At 26.1% G+C, this 22,083-nt stretch overlaps 2 protein-coding genes across 2 annotated transcripts in view; one reads left to right on the top strand and one right to left on the bottom strand.

The window, feature by feature from the left end:
* Positions 1-22,083, top strand: part of Spri (Src homology 2 domain-containing protein sprint) — a 328,447-nt gene that overhangs the window by 55,460 nt on the left and 250,904 nt on the right. The gene's annotated exons all lie outside the window — the stretch shown is intronic.
* On the bottom strand, positions 17,022-21,801 carry LOC140668730 (uncharacterized). The gene is made up of 5 exons (XM_072898014.1): positions 21,660-21,801; positions 20,281-20,365; positions 19,983-20,032; positions 18,605-18,722; positions 17,022-17,361 (listed from the first exon to the last, which is right to left on the bottom strand). The coding sequence occupies exons 1-5, from the start codon at positions 21,690-21,692 to the stop codon at positions 17,267-17,269; spliced, it is 381 nt and encodes a 126-aa protein (XP_072754115.1). The 5' UTR covers positions 21,693-21,801; the 3' UTR covers positions 17,022-17,266.

Here is a 22,083-nt window from a genome sequence, read left to right as displayed (position 1 = left end):
GGGCACTATCCGTACGCTCTTTAATTATCCACTCGCCTAACGGATCCGCTTCCTTCAAACCGGCAATAAGCTCGGGATCTGTCCCAGCAGTAGACAGTCCAAAACTCTCTAAACGCTCCTTAAGTTCCGTTGCTTTAATTTTGCGAGGATTCGACGTGATCGTCGCCGAAAAATTCGCCGCAGAAATTCACTCGTCGTCGACACACGCAACGTATCTTCGCACTTATAACGTATGTGCACCTGCCGTCTGCTTGGCACACACACAATTTCTCGACACTTCGTCTAAAATCTCGCACGCACACTTGATAGTCTAACAACAGAGTCACTAATTAGTATTTAACGTTACCCTTCTTTCTTAAAAACTTCAATCTCTCACAATGACATTTTCAAACGATCCACTCCGACACGAAACGATCCGCTCCTATCCGCTCCTATCCCGGCTGAGCCCCCAAATTGTGTAGGCAATTATTGGAATTTAGGTAGTGAAATAAATTTTAACCCGAGAATTATTTGATAGTACGTATAATTAATAAAATATATTCGATTCCCGTACAACGATAACATATATATAGGAAAACGGATCGGAAAGACAAAACTATACTCGTTCGAGCTTGTCAGTTCGTTCGATCCGAGACACGTGCCGTTCAGGCATCTATTTCCGAAAACATAATTTTTATGCACTTCTTTCAGCTTATCTTTCTCTAGTCCCGGATGTAACAATATAAGTAATAAACATCAAGTAAATGTTTGGATTCACTTATAGCTCTTGTAGATTATTTTTATTTTTATTTTATTTTATAAAAGATATGTTTTTAAGTAATACACAATTTGATCTTTGTGGCACTTTCTTTTAATTTCTGAGATACGCGATTTTAAAATATTATATTATAATTTTCGTACTTATCTTGTCGTTAAATTGTACTCGTGTTTATATATACTCGTTATTGCGTTATTATCACAATTGTACAGAAATAAACATTATAGATATTTGCTAGATACGTACTAAATATTTAGCAAACTTTTTATTCAAAATCGCCAGTTTACTTTTGATAAACGTATTGATGAATTTTTTAACATTATGTCTTTTAAATAATTTATAAAATAAATCTATTTTAGTAATAAGATATATTAAATATAAAAGTTGCAATTTTCTATTTAATCTGCTTTATTTAGAGAGTATTTATTATAAAAACAAATTTTTTGTCTTTTCTTCACCTACACCCTTACTTTATAATAAAAATCTTGAAAAAATCATGCGGATTGATTTTAATAAGTCGATTACACACATACACAATATATACAAAATATTCTTAATTAAAATATACATTTGAGTTTGTATGTTTTGGTTATTGTTTGACCATCTTCAGCAAACAATAACTGTTTAATAGAAATATGGAACTACGTATAAGCACAGAAAACATGTCGAACGTATATTAACAAATGCAATCAGACAAAAATTTAAAAATTAAATATATACGTCTTCACCTCAAGAAATTGCGTAGATCACGGCAGGCAACAATTGAAAAATCTTTCCCTAATTCAATAATTGAAAGTAATTAAAGCTCGCAAGATGCTTTATATAAATACATCCTATACTAATCTTATCATATTCTACATAAAAACATCTTAAAAATTAGGATAGTAAATTTAATTATGCATCTGCCTGAAATCCAGAATAATAATACGATAAGAATAAATAAAACAACATTTTGAGTACTAATAAAGCGTTTCCCTGAATGTACTCTAGATGTTTATCGAAAAAAAAGAGATAAAGCTTAATCAGAATCTTTATTTATTAGATTAAAAAAGAGTTTGAAATTAAAATGGAACTTAGAATCATGTTTAGTTTAGCAAAAGTAATTATATTAGTATTATCATATACAGAGTGTTTCTGCAACATATAGATCCGTAAGTTGGGTTGCCTATCTGACGATCGGCAGGGGCATGTTTTACCGACCTCGCATAATCGAAAATTAATAAATCGAAAATTAATTGCACATTTGTATTCTATTATAATAATATATTTTTTACTTTTTTTACTAACACTTAACAGAATTAGAGACCGAAAGAAGGTTAGAAGTATACTACTCGGAAGGTTTCCAGAAAGCAGTCCTTGTCTTAATTGAATTATTAAAATTTAATAACATAATTAATTATAATTTAAAAACAAGAAACCTTTATGTAAAATTCTTATTTAATCAAGCGCGGGTTTTCTGTATCACCATTTTTTAAATATAAATATTACATATGTACAAAAAAGAATATAACTCCTTCTTTTTCATGGAAGTTTATCTATTAAACTTATTACTGGTGATCCGCATTTTATCACTGCTAATGTCTTTTCATCGTTGGTTCCTGAGCCAGGATGTACTGCAATTTAAAATAAAGCAGGTTATTGAAAATAATTATGTTATGAAATAGATACAATGTTAATGTAATAACATTACAGGCCGATCGAACTAACATAGTATAACAATAGAATGGGATTGACAATAAGTCTTTTTATGCTTAAAGTCGGAAAGCTTATTGTTGCAGCAATTTTTAATATCACGATTTCTGTTTATATATAGTAATAATAATTTGATAATATAATATAACCATACAATTAAGCGATTTTAAACAATTCTTTTAATCAAATTGCTTTTTCTTTACTGCTCGCAACAAAAAGTTGCCTGTATTTATTATAATTACAAATAATTAAAATCATGAGACATATAAATGTAATAACATTAGAAAAAATTTGTTTTTGATTATAATTTCTAATTATAAAAAAATTTAATAGAGAATTAAAAAGAGTTGTATATATCTTGAAATGATTCACAATAATTCTGATAATTAATATATAAATAATAATGTATAATAAATAAAATACATATAACGCGGAATATAAAATCAAATCTTATACGTATAACAAATCCTATATGTTTAACGACAATATTATAAAATAAAATAATAATATAAAGATGAAGTATATAAATAATAACATATATCAATTATACAAAATATAAATTACAAAGTAAGAATATTTCATATACCTTGGTCGTAGCAGTTGGAAATGAGCTTTATCGCTTGACGCGCTTTGCTCTCGTCGGAAATAATGTTACCGATATTTCTAAGAAGTTTTTCTTTTATAATTAAACCTTGTTCGTCGAGCTGAAAAATTTATTATTATTATTTATCATTATTAAAACAGTATTATTTATTTATTATTATTGACAAATTTAAATCTATGATTTAACAAATTTTAATATTGTACACATGTATATGTTAATTTAAAACTATCAATAAAAACTATTTTTGTGCACGATATAATTGTAAGTAATTGCGCTTTTATAAAATTTTTAATATTTTCAATTGTAAGTTACAATTAAATAATATTAAAAATCTTATAAAATTATTTATAATAGACAAATGATGATTCAAAATAGGAACTTTGTGAAAAAAGTTCATAATTATAAAGTAATTGTTGTTATAGACAATTATTTTATAAACAAAAAGAATCTTCTAAACAAAAATTGTATTAATTGTTGATTGTATCACAATAATAATTTTGAGATTTTTTCTTTTGTTAATAAATATTTAATTTTTTGAATAATATTTAATTACATATTATACAACAATATGTTATTAATTAATTTATAATGATATTAAAAATTAGTTGCAAATAAATGTAATTGTCCAATTACATGTATAATTAATTATCTAAAAACAAAATTTTTAGTTTAATTTATTATATTTATATTAATTTTAATTCTTTGCGCAAATAAGTAAATAAACTGACATTTCGTTAATATAAATAATTTTCATAACTCATAACTTATGTATGTGTATATACATACGTAATTGTAGTTTTGTAGTTTTTTAGCGAACATTTGACTACTTCTGATGACCACCCTTTTAAAACATATAAATTACATATAATATTTTAATTAAACATAACAAAGGCAATCAAGAGCCCACGCGGGTGAAGGGCGTGAAAAAACTTCTTTCTCGATCGTGTTCGGTGTAAATTATCTATATTTTCTCATATATTAAAAACATTTCTGAATGTTTCCGAAATTGCGTTAAAGATTTAGATGTAAAACTGTCTTATACGGGAATTAACAACTTAAGCCGGTTCGTTAAAGTAGCAAAGGTAGTAAAAATCGTATGTGGGACAAACTGAACGCTTGCTACAAACGAGAATAAAAGAACATTCAAAGAGCCATACATCAGTCATTGCTAATCATAGAGCGTTGAATCATAATTTTAATTTTGACGATGTTGAGACTTTGGATGAGGAAATGTTTTTGGGAAAAAGATTGATATCGGAGATGATTCACATAAAACGCCGAAAGAATGAGTTGAACTTCCAGAGCGATATCATAAAATTAAATAATGTTTACCTACCTATTATTGACAATTTATCTAAAATTTAAAATTTAACGCGTCACTATTTTAATATTTTTCCTTGTGTTATTTATTTATTTATTGTTTATCGGTGTGACGACATTTCCATGACTTTATACCATTTGAATTTTTCGTTACGGTCTGTCATTCGTATGCGTGTGTTCGTGCGATCTAGATGTACCCTTCGTCGGTCAAGTAAGTTGCCTCTTTCAAAATTAATTCGAATCTCGCACTTGAATTTTTTAATCATCATAAGTTGTGATCCCATTAGTACATTTATTCTTGCGTTTGGCACCGTGTAGGAAGCGTTTTACATTGGATAGACGTTGGAGTATGACGTGACGTATCGCGGTACGTTAACGGCGGTATGATGTAAGTTAAATTTGTTTACCTTTGCTCTGTTTTATTATCGTTATTTTATTTTAATTATTATTCTTTCATTTGTTAAAGTCACTGAAGAAGGCTCAAAAATAGAGTCCAAAACGTTTGAGAAAATATAGATGATTTACACCGAACACGATCGAGAGAGAAGTTTTTTCACCCCCTTCACCCGCGTTGGCTCTTGATTGCCTTTGTTATGTTTAATTTAAATTATATATTATTATAAATCTTACAATTGGTAATTTTTTCGTAATATAATATTTTGTTAGAAATTCGGGTAATATATTAAAATAACATGTAGTATATATATTAAAATATAATCAAAATATATTAAGGCTTTTGAGTAGTTGCCGAGAAACTTTGAGTTGACGGTGGTGACAATCATAACTGCAGTAGAACCAAATCATTATTGCTCTCTGTTTTTATCCCGTATTGTCTTTTTTTTTATTCTTACAGTAAAAAGCTATTTTATTTTATCTATATAAATTGCAACTTTTATATTAAGCAAATATTTTGTCACAGGTTAAATTTTGGTCGGTAATATAAAATAGCTTTAGGAGTCCCTTAATATTATCTCACCTGTCACATTCAACTGCTGGAGACAAATTTGATAGTAAGTATAGAATAGCTTCACTCTTTCGGGATTACTCGCATAAGAAATTGCCTGAAAAGTTCGAAAAATATTGGTTATTCCAGAGTTGAAAAAGTTATTTTATAAAAGTAAATCGTTACCGTTGCCGTCCTTTTTTCCAAAAAGTAACTTGTTACCGTTACTCGTTACTAATTTTAAAAAGTAACTCGTTACCGTTACGGTTACTCAAAAAGTAACGAATGGTTACAATTTCCGCTTTATTTTTTTTTTATACATACAATATAAACTTTACATAAACATTTTTTTTAATACAAGATCAAATTTTTAAATTAAACACTAAAAATTTTTGAAAATTATTTTACATAAGTAATCAAAATGATATAATTTTTTGATAGTGATATCGCTATTGATATAAATATAAAATGTGTAATAATTTTGATAATAAATTAATAATAAATAAATAATAATAAATTATTTAAAATAAGAGAAACTTTTGAAAAAAAAGGTGTAAACAAGCTTTTTTAAATACGTTTAGATTCTGTAAATGTAGATAAAATAATTTTTCTATTGTTAGTTTACTTTCAATAGATTTGTAAATATGGTTAAAATTGCTTTCTTCGCGTCTTCAATTTTTTTTATTTTAAAATTCTAACACGATACGATAATTTTCATAACATCGAATTCTTGACTAATCATCGAATTATCTGTCTACTTAAATGTTTTTTTACAAAGTAGAAAGATAGTAGAAAGAAATGCTAGCAGTTTCTATGTGATACTGCGTTTCAATACTCTTATCAATCTTTAAGTTTTATTTCACGTATATGTGCACACGTATCTATAGTATTTTATATGTTACATGTACCATATAAAATGCGCGCATATGTACAAAATGAAAAATATCTATGTTTCTTTATTTAAAAATTATATTCAAAAAAGTATAATATATTCGAGTATATTCAAGTATATTTGAAAAAAATCTCATACTGCACAGAAAGGTCAAAAGACATCTAAAAGACAATAAGACTTATTTAAGTTGACTTTTAAGCGTTTTTATAGATATGTGCTGTCTTAAAAGTAACGATAAAAGTAACTGTTAATTTCGTTACTTGTTATCAAAGAATGTAACGGAGTTACTTTTTCCGTTACAAATAAAATTTGTAACGCCGTTACCGTTATACAGTTACCGAAAAAAAGTAACTGTAACGATAACGACGTTACAAGTAACGCGGTACTTCTCAACCCTGGCTTATTCTATATCTTTAAATTATTTATATATAATGTATTACTCAACTTTTTTTGCGCTTTATGAATTTTATTTAAAATTACTTTTAGTTGTATTGCGCAGATTAGTAATATTTGATTAAATACACACACACACACACACACACATATTTTATATTTTATTTACATAAAAAAATATTTATTTTGCATTTACTTTTGTAATAGTAAAGAAAAACCATGATATTACATTATGTACTTTATATTAATTAAAAGAAATAATATACATATTATACTATTAATTAAGAATATGCATAAGAATATCAGAGTCAGTACGTTTACGATTAATAATTTTTTTTTTATATTTTACATTTTTTTAATATTTTATATTTATATACCATATATATTAAGAATTTATATAGAACATATTTCTATATTACATGATTGTTTTATGTATATTATATATTTGTGTATAATATATAATATATGTAATATATTTGGCAAAATATTTTACAATGTCAAATTCGATTAGATATACAGTCGGACCTCTTATCCTACGACCCTCGTAGAATACTACGACCTTTCATGATACAATCGCGAAAGGGGAATTATACCCTCACTCTCAAATTTTTGTCGTAGGATCAGAGGTTTAAGGGGAAGATTCTGGACCGAAAATGTTCGTAGGATAAAAGGTCCGATTATATTAATAGTTTTAAAAAAAGTATGTATCATAATATACACACACCCACGCACGCACGCATGCACATGTATCGCATATACATCATAAAGCGATATCATTTATGTAAAATAAGAACATCGCATTATACATATAATGATACAATATTAATTAAATAAAAATAAGTCTAGGATGATGGAAAGAACTATTTTACGTGCTTTTATTTTACAAAAAATTTGTAAAAATGACCTAAAATAGAACCCTTCCTTAAATTCACATTTTGAAATACTTTTAATTTTATATCGATTTAAACTAATATTCTAAATATTTAAATTAAATATTTTATAAAAATTTGAAATTAATATTTTCTTACTATTTGCATATTATGTTTAAATGTATATATTTGAATTATTTTAAAGATTTTTTTAAATAGTTTCTTTAATAAAACATATTATTGATAAAATTATACGTCACCAGTGATAAAATTAATTGAGTGTCATTATTAGTATCTATCGATTTGTTAGGTATTTTTCGGTGGTTTATTTCAAAGTTTTTTACTATCTCAACAACAGTACGCACTCGATCCGCTTTATCCGAGTGTATGGCCGGAAGGCCGAAATCATTACCAAGGCTCAACATGTCTGAGATATTGTCAGGGATAACTTTACTACTACAATTCACCAACCATTTGGTTCTATTCATCCCCTGAAAGGGGTTAAGCGTTGTGATACCTCAATTATTACTCCAGCCACTCATTTAAATATAAAATAAACAGGATTAATAGCCTGGTTGATCTGCTGTCTGATGGACGTTTTCAGGCAAATAATATCAACAAGGTAGAACAAATTCTAACGAATAATTGTTAGGTCCCCTCCCCACATCATAGACCGATACGTGCATAAAAGAATTTGTAGTCTGAAACATCAAAATAAACCAAACGCGGATAAGAGTACCGGACGACTCGACATCTCTATGTGCGTACTAATGCCGTATGTTGAAAACTTAAGCGAAAAAATAAGCAAAATATTCAGATATATAAAGACTTAAGAATTGTGTATACGATATCGAAAAAACTGAACAAATTAATTAGATGTGATAAAGACAAATTGAATAGATTTAACATGACAGAGATCGTTTATAAAATTGACTGCAAGGATTGTGACGCTACATACATAGGACAGACAAAAAGACAATTAAACACACGCATTAAAGAACATACTAATAATATAAAAATGCATACTAGCAATCATTCGGTCGTTAGTAAGCATAGAACTGAATTTACACACGACTTCAACTGGACAACACCCACAATATTACATAACGAGAAGCATACTAAAAAGAGAGAAATTGCGGAGATGTTTTTTATCAAGATGCGTGACAATTCAATTAATTTGTAAAAAGATACTGAAAATTTGAATTCCATTTACAATAATATTATTAAGAAATTTCAACGAATTTGACCTGAGACGTGTATTTGTTTTCCGATATTTTATACACAGCTTTAGTCTTCGTGCTGACGTGTAGGTGATATGTAGCATGAAAGTGTTTTCAATTTTTTGAAGAGTTACGTCGTGTGAGGTACATAAAATTAAATTAACGCTAACATATATATGAAAACTATGGTGACATCATAGTAAATAACTAAAATAACGTAATATCATTTTTGTCAATCAATTCTAGATTTGAAAAGGACCTAAACCAAAGGTCAAACGTCGTCGATTGTTAGCCGATTAAAGACTCAATAAAGCTTATTAACCAGTTTGATCGAACAATAATGACACTCAAAACATTTTATGTTTTTTATATTTTTATATTATATTATAAAATCGCGATAAAATCAGAAAAGACTTAATACGAGGCTTTAAATGTACTGGCGGCGTGCAATTAGTTTCAGTAATAATGTATTATAATTTGAGAGTACAGATAAGGCAAACTTGGAATTAATTTGAAATTTTGTTTATGATCTGAAAATCTCTTCTCTTACTTTTCTATTGTTTTACATGTAAATATATTATAATTCAGAAACTGCTTTTGCGTTCTGTTTTTTACTCACCAGCAGACAGGCCATAAGCATGAACTTCTTCATTTTGCCGTTTTTCAAATACTTTAAAACAAACCGATTTTAATACCTTTTCAGACTGTTATGCATCGCTGGCTGAATACGTCTTTATATTAAGTAGGTATCTGATGAGAAGACTTTAATTGAATATTTATTGAAATCAAGTATTAATTCGTATTTTAAATAATCAATCTTACATTACAAACAATATGATATGATTTCCTAAATCGTTTTTAATTCATAAATAAATTTCTATTTTACTCACAAAGGAATGATTAAATGAAATGAAAAATGACTTTAGCATAGAGAATGAGATATGTATTATTTTTTTAACACGTATTTTAGGAGCTCTAAGTTTTATATTTATAGATATATCGCTATTCATTTATATTAAGTAGAGCTGATTTGATAAATTGAGCCTTACACATATAAATAAAATAATTTAAAAAATTAAAAAAAATATACATAATAATTAGTTGCTAATAAGATGCTTAGAATTTAAGATATATTTAAAATAAAATTTTTTAATACTACTTTATTTTTGTAAGAAGATAAATGTGGCGTTAAAGTCCGAAATCCTGTCAAACGAAACGAGCATCTAATTTAACGTTTATATATCTTCAAATAATATTAATTAACGAATATTATATTACCAATAGCTATCAAACACCTAATTTTTAAATTGGACTTTAACGTTTTTTAGTACATTTTATTATAAGACATATAATGCTCAATTATAAGTACCAAGCATACAAGACTAAAGTGGAATACAAGAATAATTTAAAAAATTTCTTTATGCCTTTAAAATCGATAAATGACCAATGTATTCCGCTTACAAATATAATATTAATTTTCATTCTTATATCCTCTTTTAGTTAAATTCTATTTGGCTCATATTCTAAACATACATTTAGTGGCACATTTATAGATCACTTTTAGAGGTACATTTTTGACTATCATGTCATACAGCATGCGAATTATTCGTTTATGACGGCAGTGTGATTGTCGCACGGTCAATTACGCGTCATAAGATAAATTTACAACTTCATTATAAATTTCAACCTCTTAATTTTAATTTGATATACAGCGAATACACTTCTGACTGCTTAATGTATACATTTTTACATTTAGTTATTACTTATACGTTTTGATATTACCTCATTTTCTTACCGTATTAATTATACATTATATTGACCAGACAGAACATAAATTTTAAGAAAAACTTAGCCTTCAAGTTCCGTTTTTTAAGCTAGTAAGTCATTCGTTCGGTGGTTCTTTTTTGGTAAGGAAATTAAATCACTGTTAGACAGGACGAGATCTTGTACGATTTCGGTTCAGAATAGCAAGAGCGAAGTAAATTAATTAAATGAATTATTAAATTATTATAATTTTGTCAAAAAAATTAAAGAGAAAATAAAGAATAATGAACAAGTCAAGTTTATGGCCTCTGCATAGTTTGTTTGAATCGGAAGCGCTTGAGATGAGAAGCGCGTTTTGGCACGTGTAAGTTGCGTAATTCCACTGACTCATCCTTTTCTCCTTAATTACGCGCGTGTAGTTTTTCGTGTCCGGACGTAACATTATAATGTTTAGTTAATTAATATTGAATTATATGGAGCGAGTTGATTAAATCATTTTAACTCTATGAATAAATTTCCATGAATAATTAAATGAAATAAGAACTTTATTTCAACAATGTACAGCAGTACTGATCTCTATTTGCACATTTCGGCCAGATTTTAAGGCTCACGTGCGTATCTAAGGAGAACGAACTTCTCCTCAGGTGCGTCCATATCGTAAATGTAATGTGGCAATTTTATATTACTTTGAAAATTTTTGATTATTATATTTTGAAAAACTTTATAAATATTGCAAAGCATATAAGTACTTAATAGTAAAATAAAAATAATTTTAATTATTGATAAAATATAAAATATAAAAAAATTTATATTGAAAAACTTTTGCAGTATTATTAGAGGCGTATTGCCACATTACATTTGTAATATAAACCTAACCTGAAGCGAAGTATTACTCTCCTTAGTTACGCGCGTGTAACATTTCGTTGTTAATGCGCGAAAAGAAGGTGGAGAGGCGAGAGGTGTGAGCCTTAAAATCTGGCCGAATGTGCAAATAAAGAACAGCATTGATGTAGAGAATAAAGTTAGTATTAATATTTATTTTTTATAACAAGAAGAATAAATAATGAAAAGTAAAGAATGTAAAATGACGAATAAAGAATACTACACCTTTCTTCATTATTTTTCCTTCAGAATTACTGTCCGGTTCTTTCCGGCTACCTCAAAACTTTCATCGAGAACTACCTCATTTACTCTCCTTAGAAAATGAGACTTTTTTTATTCTTTCTCTTGAATTTTCCTTATTTAAATAATTCATCGATTGATCAATATCTCAGCCACTTATCTTCTTCACAAGTCCCTTCACAAAAAATGTTTTCCATCGGCCCTGATCCCATAAAATTATCCATCCTCCAAACTTTCGTGATTATGCTCCGCCTGAGATCATCATTTTGTGAATGACTCCTTTTAGATCCCATTCTCTAGCTATTGCATATATTTTTTAAGAAATCTATCCTCTTTCCTCCTTTTAAATGTAAACCTTTTCAATTTCACTTATTACATTACATTACGCATATTTACGCTCAGACATGATGTTACAGAATGATGTAAAATTATAATTGTAATATTACTCTCTCTCTCTCTCTCTCTCTCTCTCTCTCTCTTTCTCTCTCTCTCTCTTTAAATATTAATCGTTAATACTTTATATATTAAGATTTTTTATTCATACTTTTAATATATTATATATACCTATTTTTATATAACTAAAATTTAATTTCAAATTCATCTTGTTTTCTCTTTTATAAAATTTAACTTGTTAGTATGATTTATAATAAACCTAATTTCTTTTTATTAATAAAATTTTTATTTACTACTACTAAAACCCTTTATCACTCTTTATCCTAAAGTCGCACTTGGTTCTATCCCTTGGTAATAAGAATTAAATTTCTTTACCTAAAAGAGGACCGCCGAGTAAACATCTGATTTAAATAGTGTAAAAATGACCTTCTTATCGTTGACTTATTTTTTGAGCTTGTCAGTTCGTTCGATCCGAGACACGTGCCGTTCAGGCATCTATTTCCGAAAACATAATTTTTATGCATTTCTTTCAGCTTATCTTTCTCTAGTCCCGGACGTAACAATATAAGTAATAAACATCAAGTAAATGTTTGGATTCACTTATAGCTCTTGTAGATTATTTTTATTTTTATTTTATTTTATAAAAGATATAATTTTAAGTAATACACAATCTGATCTTTGTGGCGCTTTCTTTTGATTTCTGAGATACGCGATTTTAAAATATTATATTATAATTTTCGTACTTATATCATCTTGTAGTTAAATTGTACTCGTGTTTATTTATACTCGTTATTGCGTTATTATCACAATTGTACAGAAAATAACATTATAGATATTTGCTAAATACGTACTAAATATTTAGCAAACTTTTTATTCAAAATCGCCAGTTTACTTTTGATAAACGTATTGATGAATTTTTTAACATTATGTCTTTTAAATGATTTATAAAATAAATCTATTTTAATAATAAGATATATTAAATATAAAAGTTGCAATTTTCTATTTAATGTGCTTTATTTAGAGAATATTTATTATAAAAACAAATTTGTTGTCTTTTCTTCATCTACACCCTTACTTTATAATAAAAATCTTGAAAAAATCATGCGGATTGATTTTAATAAGTCGATTACACACATACACATAAAATATTCTTAATTAAAATATACATTTGAATTTGTATATTTTGGTTATTGTTTGACTATCTTCAGCAAAAAATAACTGTTTAACAAAAATATGGAACTACGTATAAGCACAGAAAACATGTCGAACGTATATTAACAAATGCAATCAGACAAAAATTTAAAAATTAAATATATACGTCCTTATCTCAAGAAATTGCGCAGATCACGGCAGGCAACAATTGAAAAATCCTTCCCTAATTCAACAATTGAAAGAATTAAAGCTCTCAAGATGCTTTATATAAATACATCCTATACTAATCTTATCATATTTCACATAAAAACATTTTAAAAATTAGGATAGTAAATTTAATTATGCATCTGCTTGAAATCCAGAATAATAATACAATAAGAATAAATAAAACAACATTTTGAATACTAATAAAGCGTTTTCCTGAATGTACTCTAGATGTTTATCGAAAAAAATGAGATAAAGCTTAATCAGAATCTTTATTTATTACGATGATATAATAAACAAACTGCCAAAGATCTAATGTCACCTATCTAACTTTTTTCATTTTAAATGTATTTTTTGCTCTTGAGCTGATTACCATCTGTACCATCGGCATAAACACACTATAAACATCAGTTGCGCGACATATATACCATAGATTCAACAACACACAAACGGAATGCATATCCTGTAAGCTTTTTCTGAGTCACCACCATTATACATAAACTAGCGGTAAATAACTTTTTTACAAACAGGTATTTATTATACTCATTTTATTAATACAGACTTAACCCCTCAATCTAACTGCATATCTTCCTCGGTAGAAACTTCAAAGAATTGCCTCGCGGGATTATTATGCAAGCCGTACAATAAAAGAGCCGAACAAGTTGGATCGTTTTATATATATGTAATTTTTACAACTAACATGCGACAAATATGTACAGCGGTTCTTAGGCATTGATCCATTTAATCATACGAATATGATCACGATTTTTAGTTTACACATTGCTTACGCCTTTATTATGTGATGCTTTCTCATTAATTTTGTTTTTATCTATTTATAATTTACTCATTTATTTTATATATTATGCTGAAGAGGATTCAAAACATGAATCGAAACGTTCAGATTTTTATTGTAATTTCCGTCTTTTTATAGAATGTTACTAATGTACTTAATGTCAATATACCTGCGACACATCATCTATATAAAAAACTTATAATTATGATTTACATCTCCTCGCTTTTGTTGCCTCTTTCTTACTTACTTATTTATATTTAATAATTCGGAGCTCTTTCGGTAATCTTTTTATTTATTAGATTAGAAAAGAGTTTGAAATTAAAGTGGAACTTAGAATCATGTTCAGTTTAGCAAAAATAATTATATTAGTATTATCGTATATAATATTATATTAGTATTTTCATATATAAAAATGCATGTAAGCAATCGGAATGTAGATTATTTTAAGAATGTTGACCAACGAAGCTGTTGACAAAAATGCGCAAACAAAGCGTGACAGTTGGGAAAGAACGCAACCCGTGCAGTATCCATAGAAGGCTAAAATTTTTTATTAATAACACTACAACTTCCAGCAATAATAGTTCAAATTCAAAGAATGAAGAGAAAATTTGTTATTTCACCTATTCCATACATTCTTAATCTTGCCAAACAATTTAAAAATATAATAAAAAATATTAACATTAAGCTTTTTTTTACTTCAGTCTTAATACATTAAATAATATCATAAAAGTACATAAAGATCCTACTCCAAAGATCTCACAGATGAACGTTGGGTACAAAATTCATTGTAATGATTGACAATCTCATATAGGTCAAACAGATAGAAAGCTTAGTACGAGAATTTTAGAACATTGAAGCTATATAAAATTAAAAACAACAAATAGTTCGGTAATCACTATTCATAGATTGGATTCGACAATGACTTTAATTGGAATAATGTGGAAATTTTGGACAGCAAACAATTTTATTAAAAGATTATTGTCAGAAATGATACATATACATATAAGAATGCTAAGAAATAGTCTTATTTTGCAAACAGATTTCGAATGTTTATACTCGACATATACTAATATGATGGACAACCTACCAAAGTTTGACCATGTGCATTTATTATATTTATATGTATATTTATAAATGTATTTATATGTATATTTATAAATGTATATAAATATTTTTACATATATTTTTACATATATGGATTAAGATGTAGCATAAGTTGTTAACTATGATACCAACGTCTTTGTTCATATTTAATACTATATTGATTTATTTGCATTCTATGTTTTTATAAATTTGCGCTGATACGGGTAAAAAAATTGACCGAAACGTTCGCACATTTAACTTTTTGTTTTTGATTCTGATGAATTTTTAATTTATATAATATTAAATAGAATCTTCTTTGCCCACTATGTACAGAGCTTGGCTATTATTTGTCTATTTTATTAACTATTTTGTTGTTATTTCTAAGAGCTCTTCTAGTTATTGGTAAATATTTATTTATTATTATATATTAGACGATTTACATTATATTAAAGCAGCTATTTCGATCTAGTTGATATTACAATTTAATGAATAAATTTACATAAATATTAATTACAACATGAAGAACAATTTAGTAAAATATCAAAATAAAATCAAATCAAATTTAATGAAGAATACTCAATTTAATAATATTCAATAAAATTTGGATTTCTTTTGGCATTTATGAAGTGTGTCATTTCTGGTAGATTTTTTTATTGTTGGATTCAAATCTACTTGCATAATTCTATTAGCAGGTTTTAATAAAAATTATTAAATGTATTAAATTGACAATTTTTCATTACTTCTCAGTGTGACTTGCTATATGTAGCTATGACAAATCAAAATCAAGCTTGAAATTTGTACTTTAAATATAAAATGCAGAAAGTTTAACGTTAAAAAGATTTTTATGAAAAAACTGGGTTATACTTTATTAGGTTATTGTCATTAAATGTATTAAAAAAGGCGATTTTATTACTTTTACATCAGTAATAATAACTTCTAATCGCAATATACCGTCTGTAGCTACGATAATTAAAATGAAGCTTGAGACTTAGAAAATTGAGTGCTTATATTCAAACCGTTGAATTCCACCCGTCTATGCATCTAGTTTTCTTAAAAAATCTTTGTAGCATGATATTTTTCGGATTTAATATATAAAACACACGTTTCAAACTTCATTCTGAATCGTCGTAACTGTTTGTCGCAATCAAAAGTTATTGCTGATAAAAAAATAATAAAATCATAAAAATAATAAGATCATTCTTTTTAGCATATTTAACTGAAAGGAAAACTTCGCAAACACAATAATTCTGATTTAGATGGAACTTTGCATATACATACGTATATAAATTTTCAATTACAAATAAAAATTGTAAAGAGTGAAACCATTTTTCATATATAGAGCGATTTTTCGCTTTTCTTGATACTATAATTTGAAAACTACTCGAGATATAAAAAAAGTTTTATACATATGTTTTATAGTAAAAATACTTTTATTTAACCATATTAATACAATTTTGAAGAAATAATTTTTTTCAAAAATTTTTGTAAAATAATATAAATAGTAACAATTCATTCTTTGCAAATAAAAAACAAAACAAAAATTTTGTGCACGCTGGCGGAGTATAAAATAATTTTAATTATTGTAATATAATATTTTTTTTATTATATGCGTATATTAATTTATAATAAAACTAAAAAATTTAGTAAATTTATATAAGAATTTTTATATAATTTTTATATAATAATTTTAATAATTTTAACGATTTAATAATTTATCTCTTATATAAGATTCATAAGAAATAAAAAGTACTTGTACAAATATCACAGCATTAATGTAAGAGTTAGATATTTTTATATAAGGTTTTCTGTAAAAAGATTAATTGTAAGGAATGATATTTTATTGAAATACATATAAGTCAATTACAATTTAAATCACGTTAATTATACAATTGAATCAAATACATTATAAGAAACATTTATGTAAAATTTTCGATCATGCATTGGTACGTGCAATAGTAAATGTGCAATTGTAAAGTGCAATAGTTATTAGTATTTAATCATATGCGGATTCTTTACATCGTTATTTATATGAATACTATGTATATAAAGGAATATAACTTCTTTTTTATGGAAATTTATCAAGCAGAATTATTCCAGGTGATCCACACTTTATAAATGCCATAGTTTTTTCGTCGTTGTTTTTGCTTGAGTCTTTCTCTGCTGCAATTTAAAATAAAGCATGTTATTAGAAATAATTTTGTTCTAAGAAACTAGAGATACTATATGTATAACAGATACTATAGACAGATGCTACATAATATTAATGTGTATAATTAGATGTTTTAATGTATATATTAGACTCAAAGATCGAAAATGCTCACTGACCGAATAAATCGACCACAACGCGTTCTGACTTTTCAGATTCAGCCACAACGCGAAATTCGCGACTTGACATTTCTAAAAACGCTTATAACGTGTTTTGGCAAGTTCGAAAAGGCCACAAAGCGAAATTCGTGTTGTGGTTCTCTTAATATTCGACCAGAACGCGTTCTGCCAATAAATAAATATCACAATGTGTTGTGGTCGCTTATATTGCAGCTGTAACGCGATGTTTTTAAAATAAATTACAGTCTGTCGTCAACGGAGTCAACATGTTCATGTACAATTCTTGCTCGTCTAATAGATAATAATTGTTATCAATTATTATAAGATACTTAAGTATTGTTTCAATTTTAACATTAGTGTAAAAATACTATTCATTACTGATTTAAATAAACTATTTTAATAAAGAATATAATTGTAACAATATTGTTAATGTGTGTGTGATTCAGATATTTTTATCATATAAACCTGCATCAATAAACGTCTACAACGCGTTGTGGTCGAATATTGAGAGAACCACAATACGAAATTCGCTTTGTGGCTTTTTCGAATTTGCCAAAATGCAATATAAGCATTTTTAGAAGTGACACGTCACGAATTTCGCGTTGTAGTTGAATCTGAGACGTCAGAACGCGTTGTGATCGATTTTTTCGCTCAGTGAGTGTTTTCGATCTTTGAGCATATCTTCTAACATATATAATATTTTATATATTAATATTAAAAAAAAATTAGTTTATATAAATTATAATTTTTAATTATAGGAAAGATAAATTGGAAAAAAAGATAATAAAGAATTAAAAAAGGTTATTTATATTTTAAAATTTATGGTTCTTGGAAATAATCGTATTAATATTTTATAAATAATTATGTACAAAAATAGTGTACATAATTGTATATAAAAATAACAAAATAAAATATGTGTGTGTGTGTGTGTGTGTGTGTGCGTGCGTGTGAAATAATATATGTACAGAAAAATATTAAAATAAAAAATAATAAACATATAATATGTTAAATTAAATATAAAATAAATATTTAAATATTTATGTTATATAAAATATACATTACTGCAATTACTATTTACCTTGTTCAAAGCATACGTTAATTATTTGGGTCGCTGTATACATTCTGTCTTTATCGGAAATTAAGCCATCAGCATTTTGAATAAATACATCTTTCTTAATTAAACCTTGTTCGTCGATCTGAAAAGTTAATAAAACAAACCATTATATATTTTTATATTATATTTACAAATTTAATGAACCGAAAGAAATAAAAATACAAAAGTACGTTTGCACACATGACATTATTACGCACGTACAAATTGCATAACGTTATTGCACACTTACACATTGCACACATAGTATATATGTTTCACTTATATAATAAGAAAATCATAATAACACTTTGCGTACTTGTTATAAACATATTGTACAAATATGCATTGTATACATAAATAAAAAACGTCGATTAAAAGTGCAGACTCATGTACGATTGCTTACGTAATTTCATGATGAGATCTTTTGATCAATTTTTTCATTTTTATATGCGTAATAATGTGTGTAGGCAATCAGGAATGTCGATAATTAAATCTGTCGATAAAATGTGTGTAAATAAAGCGGTTGTCAATCGGAATCCTCCCTCTAAAATCATCAATTAAAAAACTCATTGTTGCCAACAGTAATCATTTGAGTATTTCACATATTCGACGATTTTGATTGTCGAATAATTTAATATGTAGAAGAACTATTGTTTCCAATACATAAATAATATTCAAAACATGTATTTTATAAAAAAAATCTATAATTACACAGCAAACATATGGCTATTAAAATCGATTTATAAGAAAGAACAAACAAGAATTATATTAAATAACATTATAGCTATTTACTCTAGCGTAAAATATTAATGCTTTAAGATTTTTTTCTTTTATTAACAAATATTATTTTAATTTTTCCAATAATTTTTAATTACATGTATACAACAGCTTGTTTGTTATTAGTTTAATTGAAAATGGAATTTAAAATTTAGTTCTAGGATTTTTATTGTTCGAGAAAAAATAGAGTTAATGTAATTAGTGTATATAAGATCATATTTAATTAAATTTATAAAATTAAATTTAATAAAAAATTTAGCATAATATGATTTAATATGATTTTATAAACATCATTTCACGTCAAATTTCAGATGTTATTGTATATAATTATATAAAATTAAATAATTTTAATCAGATTTTTTGATATAATTAATTATGTATTATATATTTGCATTTGACCCATATACTGTATCATTTTTAAAAAATGCTAATTATTGTATATACTAACCAAATTTTGAATCAAATTTTGTTACAATCTATTTTCTTTTAATTTAAAAAGTAAAATGATATTAACATTAAAAAAAAATATAATTCTTGCATAAATATGTTTAATTTATGTAATAAGTATGTGTGTATATATACGTACCACTTCGTACTTTTGGAGGCAACATAATATCACTTCTGGTGTCCAACCCTCTAAAATATGTAAATTAGAAATTTGCTAATATAATTCCATATGTATGTTATAATTAGGCAATTAAATAAATTAATAAATAAAATTTGTTTTAAAACTAAAATATATAATTTATTTCTCTAATGTCATTGAAAACTATAAATTTTGAAAATTTTGTTTCCAATTTTTTTAAGTTAATATGACATTTTTATAGTTTAAATTTATTTAATATTAAATACCAATTCTTAATCGTAATATTATCGATATTAACCTGGCACATTCAATTCTTGCAGACAATCAATGTAGGTATCAAATAATTTCTTTAGTTTTGTTGGATCACTTGCATAGGAAATTGCCTAAAAATAAAAAAAAAATATTTTTTTACGTTATTTAAATTTAATATATTTTACTCAATTTGTTTTGCGCTTTATAGATTTTCGCTTGAAATTGAGAAATCAATCTTTCTAGTATTGCGTAGATTATATTTGATGTAAATACACACATTCTACATTCTATTTACTTAAGAAAAATTTGTTTTTTTATTTAACAACAAAGAAATAACATGGTATTGCATTGTGCATTTTAATTAAAAAAAAAACAAATCTTTTATTGTTTATTGAGAATAAGAGTCAACGTCATCACGCTTATCATTATTAATTATTATATTTTAAATATAAATTTGTTAAAAATCTCATAAAGTAAAAAAGAAATATGCAATTTGAAATATACATATTAAAAATTAAATAAAAAATTTATGAAGAACACATTTATATTGTATAATTATTTTACATATATTATGTATGTATATGTAACATAATTGCAGCAATATATTGCAATACGTGTTACAAAACTAAAGATATCAATATTTCAAAAAGTATACTTACGTGTTACATGTATGTACATACACGACAAAGAGCTAAATCATTTATGAAATAAGTAAGATCATTGCGTTAATATACATATGCATATGCATAATTTGTTTAGAATATTAATTAAATAAAAGTCAATTTTAATAACAATAGAACAAATGACTAAAATAAATCTAAAATAAAATTAAACAAATACAATATATATTTATAGAAACAATTGCATATTTGTGTGATTTGTATATCAGATCATTTGTATACCAAATATTATAAATAAAATTATATTTTCATTACTAGAATATTCTGTATTTACATATTAAATAGAATATCAAAATTCTTAAAGCTGACTAAGTTGCCGTCCAAAGGCAAAGAGTTGAAAATCCGTATTTTAAAATACTTTTGATTTTATTTAGGTTTAAATTAAATATCGTAAATAGTAATTTTAAATTAACACTCTGTTATTATTTGAATATGTAGCTGAATCATGTAAATTTTATAAAGTTTGTGCAATATTTTTCTCACTTAAGTATTTTATGTTTCTATAAAAAGGTGATAATATAAGAGAAGACTTAATTGGAGTTTTAAGTATACTTGGCTGCATGCAATTACTTGAAATAATAATATATAAAAATTCGAGAGTACCTATAAAAACTGCAGACTTTGAATTTAAAATTTTTTTAATGACTTAAAAAAGAAAAAAACATATATAAATTATTTTTCTCAAAACTAAATAAATGCCTATGGCTCGGAAATTGCTAGTTTGTGCAGTTTGCTTTCCACTTACCAGAAAATACGCTAGGAGCACTAGTTTCTTCATTCTGCTATTTCTTGAGACTACTCTGAGACTGAGAAACTATTGCGCATTAATACTTCAACTGCGTATTTATATCAAACGGGCTTTTGATGAATGTGGCGTTTATAGGCTATTAAAAAGCAACCATCTATTTATTATGGGTAATTTACATCATATTAAAGCAGCCATTTTGATCTAATTAATTTTGCAATTTAATGAATAAAACATTATATGAGTATTAATTACATGAAGATCTATTCAATAAAATATCAAAATAATAAAATATAATTGAAATTATCATAATTTAACTATAATTAATAGTATCCTGAGGCGCCAAGCATATCAAATAGTGCTGTTTACCAAAAGAAACTAGTTGATATAACGTTAAAATATAATTTGTAAAACCATAATATTT

The sequence above is a fragment of the Anoplolepis gracilipes genome, chromosome 8, assembly GCF_047496725.1.
Source record: "Anoplolepis gracilipes chromosome 8, ASM4749672v1, whole genome shotgun sequence".
Taxonomy (NCBI): Eukaryota; Metazoa; Arthropoda; class Insecta; order Hymenoptera; family Formicidae; genus Anoplolepis; species Anoplolepis gracilipes.
This window is presented reverse-complemented; position numbering and strand designations above follow the sequence as displayed.